At 46.8% G+C, this 8,403-nt stretch overlaps 1 protein-coding gene across 14 annotated transcripts in view; it reads left to right on the forward strand.

Moving 5' to 3' along the window:
• The window catches only part of NFYC (nuclear transcription factor Y subunit gamma), a 59,003-nt gene extending 50,912 nt beyond the window's left edge, over window positions 1–8,091 (forward strand). For 11 of the 14 annotated variants that reach the window (XM_025050021.1, XM_015595184.2, XM_025050053.1 and 8 more), the window contains 4 exons: window positions 586–744; window positions 3,855–3,962; window positions 6,345–6,404; window positions 7,360–8,091. In XM_025050021.1, coding sequence (XP_024905789.1) covers window positions 586–744; window positions 3,855–3,962; window positions 6,345–6,404; window positions 7,360–7,791 — 759 coding nt within the window. In that variant the 3' untranslated portion in view covers window positions 7,792–8,091. The remainder of the gene's footprint in view (window positions 1–585; window positions 745–3,854; window positions 3,963–6,344; window positions 6,405–7,359) is intronic. The other 3 variants (XM_025049821.1, XM_006903982.3, XM_025050036.1) reach the window with 3 other exon arrangements.
• The last annotated feature ends 312 nt before the right edge of the window (window positions 8,092–8,403 follow it).

An 8,403-nucleotide genomic window follows, 5' to 3' on the forward strand; every position in this document is an offset into this window, starting at 1 on the left:
CCCATGGGAAGCCGTGCTGTGATCCACAGCAGCCAGCTGGCCAGTGTGGGCTGGAGTCACTCTGCTGCCCGAATGGGGCCAAAACAAGTGTGTGCTGTATTTCTTTCCAATGTCCTGCAAACCTAAGGAGGAACCTAGAATCCTGAATTTAGTAAATTCATTCTGACCCCGTTTTCCATGTAGTTCGCCCTCCAAATTCACCTGCTCCAGACTTGATTTTGGCTATTTCTCAAGTGAACTGTCATGGTTGCTTTTGATTCTTTTGGACCGTATGTGCTTCACTGTCTTTGAAGTGGCTGTGCAAAGTCGCAACATTTGAAGCATAGAGATGTTTAGGGCCTAGGCAAATATTCTGTACTATGAGCCTAAAAATCTGGCTTTCTCATCTTCTATTTTGGAGAGTAACTTTAGCAGTATTCTAACCCCAAAAGACTCTGTAGGTTGAATATTATTTTTAGTGCTCAGATGAGTTCAGGCATTCATGGAGAGGGTTTGCTCCTAGTCAACACTCATTATTAACCCCTTGGTAAGCCGACTGACTCTGAGCCATACCTCAGTCAGCTTTCTCATGACTTTTCTTTCTAGAGCACACCAGTGACCATGCAGGTTGGAGAAGGTCAGCAGGTACAGATTGTCCAGGCCCAGCCGCAGGGTCAAGCCCAGCAGGCCCAGAGCGGCACTGGACAGACTATGCAGGTGATGCAGCAGATCATCACAAACACAGGAGAGATCCAGCAGATCCCGGTAAGCCCTGTCCTACCTCAAGGTCTGCATGGCACTGTGCTCAACGTTATAACAGGAAATACTTAAAGATTTTTATACCTTAATACACACATACACATGCACACACAAAATGTGTATATGTGTGTGTGTATATATATTTTGAGTGTGGATGTATGTAACATACACATACGTGTATTCATACTTTTTTTTTTTAACCTATATTCCTTCTACCCCAGACCACAACTTGCTTCACTGCATACTCACTGCTTTCCCTTAACCCAGGTTCAGGTTCACCACCATGGGGCAGCTCCTCTTGATTTCTCCTCACTCTGCCTACACAGAGAAATCATTGTAACCACTATTCCATGCCAAGGCCCAAAGGCCCTGTGAGGCAATCCTGTCTTTTGATTAGCAGAGAATAAGAGGGAGGTATATAGGGAAGGCCATAAATACACTTGTTGCATATTCATGAGTCAGTTCCCAGTGGAGCCTGCAGCAAATTGTATTTTTGGCTTTCATTTAACTTACCCATTCCTTCACTGTGGACTGCTGCTTCCTGTGTGCTTGAGGGATTTCATTTCTCAGATTTGTTGGCTTTTTTACGTGTGCTTATTCTTTTGTAAAAAATGCCCTGTTGTAACACTTGCCATCTATACATCGGTCATCTTGCCACCAAAAATGTGGAAAGTAAGTGACAAGGAGCAGCCTTATTTTCTGCCTCTTGCCTATCCTATTTTAAATGAAATGTAGGCAGATAGAGAAATTTACTTGGACTTTATTAACCACTTTCTCTTTGAAAAAAGCTCAAAAAGTATCCTCAACTCTGTTTTTGAAACTGTTTTTTTATTAACAGAGTAATAGGCCAAGAGAAAGCTTAGGAAAGTAGAGTGTTAGAGTGTGTGTGTCTTTGTGTGTGTGTCTCTGTATGTCTGTCTGTCTCTCTCTCTCTCATACACACACACTATATCAATTCCACGTACCTTTGAACCACCAACCCGAAGACCTCTTGAATGGTTTTCGTTTATGTAAAGAAACCAAAACAAGTTCATTTAAGCCAGAGAAGAGTTCCTGCTTTGCAGTAGCTTTAACTCTAGTATTTTCAATCCTCTAGGGCAGAGCTTTAGCACAGAAGTTTTGTTGTAGAATTCAGGACCTAGACTTTACTGTTCTGAGATACCTTCTGCAGGAGTCTGCATTTCTGAACTCATCAGAAAGCTTGTGATAGTGATGACCTTCAGAAAGGAAACTTTGCTTCTCTTTTAAAAGCCCAAGGAGTAGTCTTATTTGCTCTGCACTGACATTAAAAAAGCTGTGTGGCTCCCCAGACCTATCCTCGTGGTAGAGGACTGAGGGAAGAGTATCACCAAATGTCTAAACCTAAGCCTAAAAGAAGAGCTTCTTGCTTCTAAGAACTGCTTGGAACTGTTTGGCTCACAGCTTTTCAGTCACATTTGAGTTTCTGCAGAGAGCTTTTTCCAGCTGGGAAATGGACAGTTGCTATGGCCATCAGTACACTTCTCCCCATTCCTGGGACAGGGCGTTAGTCTTTTATCCCGTGTGCTTGGCTAGAGTTCTGGTGACTCCTGGAACCAGATATCATCAGTATCAGCAAATGAGGTCTCCCAAGCCTCCACCCAGCTGTCTTCATCCCCACAGGCATCTTGTGTTGTTGCCTAGAAGCTGCTTCATGGGATTGAGTGGGGAGTTGAGGCTTGGCAGCAGCTTCTCGACAGCTCCTCTTGGTATATTCTCAGGAATTAAATGAATGTAGGTCACAATATCGTGCCCTATCTGTTTTGAACCAAATTCTTAACAGGTTTAGATTTTGTAGCTCTCCAACTTGCCTTAAGTGGACAATTTTGGAATGGTCTACCAAGGACTTCAGGATTAGTCTTTCTTGGTTCCAATCCTGTTAGAGGCTGGCAGTTTTAGAAAACCAGTTTGGTTTAACACTGCACATAGGAGTGAAGCTTCCTCCTATCAACCTCTTCTTCATGGAAGCAAAAATCCCTACAGTGACATTAGCTCTTGAAGGCATGGAGAACATTCAGTCCAGAACAAAGAGGTACGACTTGTCTGTCCACCTCAAGAAGCTCACCCTTGCAATAAAGACAGTCTGGGCGGCCAGGGAGGGTGGTGTCTGGGCCCATCTGCCAACCTCCTGGAACCTCTTTCATCCCCCAAATCCCGGGTGTAAATGCCTACAGTCCTCCTTTGCTGACTGTTTTCTCTGCTGAGCTACAGTTCCTCTTGCATTGTAACTGCCTTGGTCCTTTCTTCATCCCCATGCTCAAAGCACTAAAACTTTCACGGTACACCGGAGCATTAAGAGCCTGAGTTAAGGCTTTTAGCACACAATTAAATGCAGCATGTGGTATTATTGTATTATCTGAGACTTAATCTTAAGCATGAGGGACTCTAAGGGCATTTTTGTAGCTTTGGTTTCCCATGATGGGGTTTTCTGTGAATGTTTTATTGATTCAGCTTCCTCTTGGGAGATGTTTGGCCAGAAGCTAGTGCTGAACACCAAGGATCCTAAAAGTCCCACAGACCCCCATTGGTCCTGGCTCTTGGGGACAGCGATAGTAAAGCAGGCCAGCTTTTTCTTCCAAGACATGCAGCTTGGAGTTGGGCAGTACCGGGGCTGTGGTGCAGGGTGATGGCCATCTGCTTTGGGCTCTTGGCAAATGCTGGAACTCTTTTGTGTTAGATCAGCATTTCCAGGAACTGGGGTGAAGCATGTGTGGAAATGGAGGGGAGAAGGGCCTACACTGAAGGTACAGCATCTGATAATGTCAGACGCCTGACTGCCTAAACTGAGCAAAGAGCTAAGAGCCAGCAAATTTTGAGGTTGCAGTCATGCTGTTCTCACATATGCGACAAGATCCTTTGGGAATTTTTTCCAAAGTCCATTCAGGGAACATATCCTCTTTTGTGCTGTGTGACTTTCAGGGTGGAGATGTTATGGTTTTGCTTGTATTGATCTCTGTTAAAAAGGAACTTTTTATAGTAGGCTTCTTTGGAGGACTTGTTGGGGTAGGAGACGGTCACCATCTCAGGTCATAAAAAGTTTGCCCATCTGAAGTCATACTGAATCTCCTGTGGTCTGTTTGTCTCTGCCTCTGCCCTAGGTGCAGCTGAATGCCGGCCAGCTGCAGTATATTCGCTTAGCCCAGCCTGTATCAGGCACCCAAGTTGTGCAGGGACAGATCCAGACACTTGCCACCAATGCTCAACAGGTATGTGCCCCAGAGATGTGGGGCTTGGGTTAGAGTTGGGGACCAGCAGGAGCTGGCTTCTGGCTGCAAAAGAATGCTCAGCACACAACTTTCTCTCACCCCCTTATCCTTCAGCAAGAGCCACCTCTATACCCTGCACATCTATTCTGCATCCCTGCATCCCAAGGGACAAAGTGGGGTTTTTTGATGGATTGTATACAAAGTGCATCTCTTACCATCAAGTTCTCAAGCGACAAAGAGATGCACGGCAGAGAGGTCTCAAGGATACTTGAAGAAAGCCTGATGTATATGCACGCATGCCTGACCAGAGGAAGCATTTTGACAAACTGCCTCATCGTCAGGCTGAATTTCCATCTTTAAAACTGAATAGCTGTTCTGGCACCTCTGGTGCCCTTTGGAAAGCGAACTTAGATTTTATTCCCACCATACATTTCTAACCAGAGATTGCCTCCCCGCCCTGCCATCTCCTCTCATACCCTAGTATATTGAAGGCTGTGAGCCACAGGTACTGAGGGGGCTGCCTCCCTGGGCTTGGGGGTTGGGGGACTTATGCATGTTGTGCAGGGGATGGAGGATGCTGGTCAAAGGGAGGCATTGTTAATGGATTCTTTTGCCTCAGACCCAAAAAAAGCAGCGATCGTTTAAGAGCTGGACCTGTCTGGCCCAGTTGCATTTTTGGTGATGTATCTATTGACAGTGGTGACAGGACTGAGTTTATAGAGCAGGTCTCCAAAGATCTCATTTGGGAAAATATGAGGAATGTGCCAAAAGCAAGGCTTCAAAGTTCCCTATAGTCTCTGGGATCATTAAAGGCTCACATAAGGACTTGGGCTTTACCCTAATTTCCTTGGGGCTCACTGACATGGAATAAGATCTCAAGACTGGTCACACCCTTGGGCACCCCTCTCTTTTTTAAAAAAAGATTCTAACCTGAGATCCAAAAATTTTCTATGGCATGGAGTGGGAGGAAATGAGAAGATAGAGATTTTGGTTTCCCAGAGGTCAGTTTTGGCACCAGAAACTAAAGCCAGAAAGTAGGGAGAGTTGGGTATACAGAAAAGAGGAGGAGAACCGAGAAGAGGGCACCTGAGGGCAGTCAGAGTCTACATAACAACAGATTGTAATTGTGACAGCTGGTACTTAGGTGCTCAGTAAATGTTTGTTGAATGAATGCTGAATAAATAATATGTAAATGGAATTTAACTTTCTTCTCAGCGGATATGTTGAGCAATCCTGCTGGCCACAGGGCACAGTTAACCTCATCTATGAGGAATATTTTTCATTTATCTCAGGGTCATTCCTTTATTCTGCAGACATTTCTTGAGCACTTACTTTGCACTGGGAGGTATAAAGACAAAACTTAGCCTCTGCCCTCAAGCAGCTTTTAGACTGGTAGGAGGAGAAAGACCCAAAACAAGGAACAGTCGTAAGAAACTTCTATGAAACCCTTTTACACCTGTCCCCTTCTTGCTCCTCATTGCCTCCTGGGTAGGCCTGACGGGTAGTTTTTGGCTGTTGCAAGGACACTCGAGAGGTTGGCTGTAATGATTCCAGGAGATGGTACACAGAAGACATTACTAGTCACATGTTCCACAGATACACATTTACACAAGCATGCTTCAGTCTTCTTTCTAGTCTGCCGAGCTGTCTCCAACAGCCTGCATCATACAGTGCAATTCTACATATCAGTTAATTTATTTTAAAATCCACACATAATATTTTAAGTTCATGTGATAAATGTTTTCCTTGCTTACCCCCCTCCTCCTTGCCTAGAGGGCTGCACGTGGCTACTATCGGAAAAAGTACTTTGTATGTTTGCCACAAGGGCTTCTAGGGCCAAGGCCACCTGCTCGCCAGGGTGTTTCATATTCCCGTCAGATAATCTGGGTGATACGGGTTTGGTTTGGAGCCCACCTTCCAAGAATGAAAGGGACCACTCACCACTTTGCCCAGTGTTTTGCAATCTGCCTTCACTGGCTGAAAGACTCTTAGGGTTTCTGCCTAAACCATAAATGTTATGCCTCGCTCATATCAGCACCTAGGAGCTCAGTGTTTCGTTTGATTGATTTGAGCCTCAGGCCCTGGAAAGACCTTGGGAGGAGGGAAGTGGGCAGCCATTAAGAGAGGTGATTGTAGAAGCTGTGTGTTATGTGCTCCAGGGTCCTCTGTGTGGTGCCGAGTCTGAGTAGCCTTCAGTGCTAGGGGATGGGGAGGGACCCTTGCTTTCCTGCTACATGTCAAGCATCTGTTCTGTGCCAGACCTCATTCTGAGCACTTTATATGCATTGTCTCATTTGCTCTTCACGACCCTCTCCTTGGAGGCGGGCTGGTGGACCAGACCCTGCAGCTGACCTGCCTGTTCTGCTGTCTCAATTCCTACAGATCACACAGACAGAAGTCCAGCAAGGACAGCAGCAGTTCAGCCAGTTCACAGATGGACAGGTAGGACACCCAGCCTGGGCAGGGGCAGAGAATGAGAAGTTGGGAGAATTAGAGAATGACATCCGTGGGTTTGGATGGTTAGGGCCACTGTCCCATCTTCTGTTAAAAACAGGTGGACAGAAATTGTTGAAACAAGTACTGTCTTTAAATCAGGGTGCCTGTCCTTTAGATTTAGACTTGTGGGAGCTGAACTTAATCTTAGACATTATATAGCCCAAGCCCCCATTTTACAGATGAGTAAATTGAGCCCTAGAGCTGGGAATTGCCTTGTCCATGCTTGCTCAGCTGTTCATTGCAGAACCAGGACTAGAACACAGGCCTCCTGTTTCCCTCTCTAGGATTAGTTTTACTCGAAGCTCTGTTGTTTTTTAATCGTATGGATTAGTTGAAATGCAGAGAACATGTGACCTCTCAACCTCTCTCAGTGCTTGGAATTCAGTCATTCTAAACCCATGCAAGGAAAGAATCCTCCCTTTCTCTCCGCCTTTCCCCTCCTCCTGTGGTCCCAGACACCCCTGAGGACGTGATAGGGCGACACGCCCAAGCTCGTGTTCTCTGCTGTCCAGAAGGGAGAGGAGCTGCATCACCCACCTCTGACTTCTGCTGGCACCAGGTGCTAGGCTCACATACCAGGGCTCCTGTGGCAGAGGGTCTTGGCTTTTGGTTTCTTTTGGAGAACGCCTGAGAAACCAAACCTTCCATAGTAGCTATGTGTGCATTTTCTTCACCCCCTCACGGGTCTTCGCTGTAGGAAGTGTGTAATCCCAGGCGACCTCCACAGCAGGGCCCATGTAGAACTACGGGTTCGGTGTAACCTCCACCTGAGCCAGATATTCTGAGGAAAGGAAGAGAGGGCAATCCTACTGCCCCTGCCAGTGAGGATTACTGAGAGTTGGGGAAATGCTGACTTCCAAGCTGCTGGTACAGTGGTTCGAATTGCTTGTGTTTATCACAGAGGAACAGCGTGCAGCAAGCTCGAGGCTCTGAGCTAACGGGAGAGGCAGAGCCCAGAGAAGTGAAAGCCACAGGAAATGCAACTCCCTGCACCTCTTCCCCGCCCACTACACACACACCCTCACACCGTGCTGGTGCCTCCTGTGTCTGCTGCTCCCACCCCCAGCAGAGCTCTACATCCCCTCCTCCCTCCGACGCCTTGCAGTGGGTGGTGGTTGAGGTATCTGGGGCCCCCAACCAACTCGAGGCCCATAGGGAGCTGCATGCCCCTCTCCCAGGGGTGACCTCACTCTCTCCTCTCCACCCCTCGCAGCAGCTCTACCAGATCCAGCAAGTCACCATGCCTGCCGGCCAGGACCTCGCCCAACCCATGTTCATCCAGTCAGCCAACCAGCCCTCCGACGGGCAGGCCCCCCAGGTGACCGGAGACTGAGGGCTTGAGCTGGCAAGGCCAAGGACACCCAACACAATTTTTGCCATAAAGCCCCAGGCAGTGGGCACAGCGTCCCTCCCCAGAGGACCCGGCCGACCTGAACGCCTCCCGCAGGCTAGGACACTGGTGCACTACGCCTCATGCCTGGGGGCCAAGATTCTCCAAAAGAAGGATGCAATATTTTTTATTTTCTTTTCCACTTTTTCTTCTCCAAGGAATCAGTATTTCAGTATGCTGAGCTGTGTGTCCAATGCTATGAAATGAAAATATTAAATAACATATTTATGGCATTTTCTTGAAGAGTGTGGTTGAAGATTTTTTTTTTCTTTTTTTTTTTGGTTCTTACCACCACTTCTTTTTAGGAGCAAATCTTCTCACAGGTGTATGTTATCTCCTGATTCTTGGAACAGCTGATGCCCCCAGGATTTGCCAACCTGTACTGCCCTCAGATTAAATTAGGTGAATGCTCGTAGTTTTTTTTTCATTAATGGTCGTCTCCCCCTTGTCCCTGCTCCTGCCCCAGAGCTTTGTGTATTTGGTTCTTACCACCACTTCTTTTTAGGAGCAAATCTTCTCACAGGTGTATGTTATCTCCTGATTCTTGGAACAGCT

This window comes from Pteropus alecto, unplaced genomic scaffold (genome assembly GCF_000325575.1).
Source record: "Pteropus alecto unplaced genomic scaffold, ASM32557v1 scaffold170, whole genome shotgun sequence".
Classification (NCBI taxonomy): domain Eukaryota; kingdom Metazoa; phylum Chordata; class Mammalia; order Chiroptera; family Pteropodidae; genus Pteropus; species Pteropus alecto.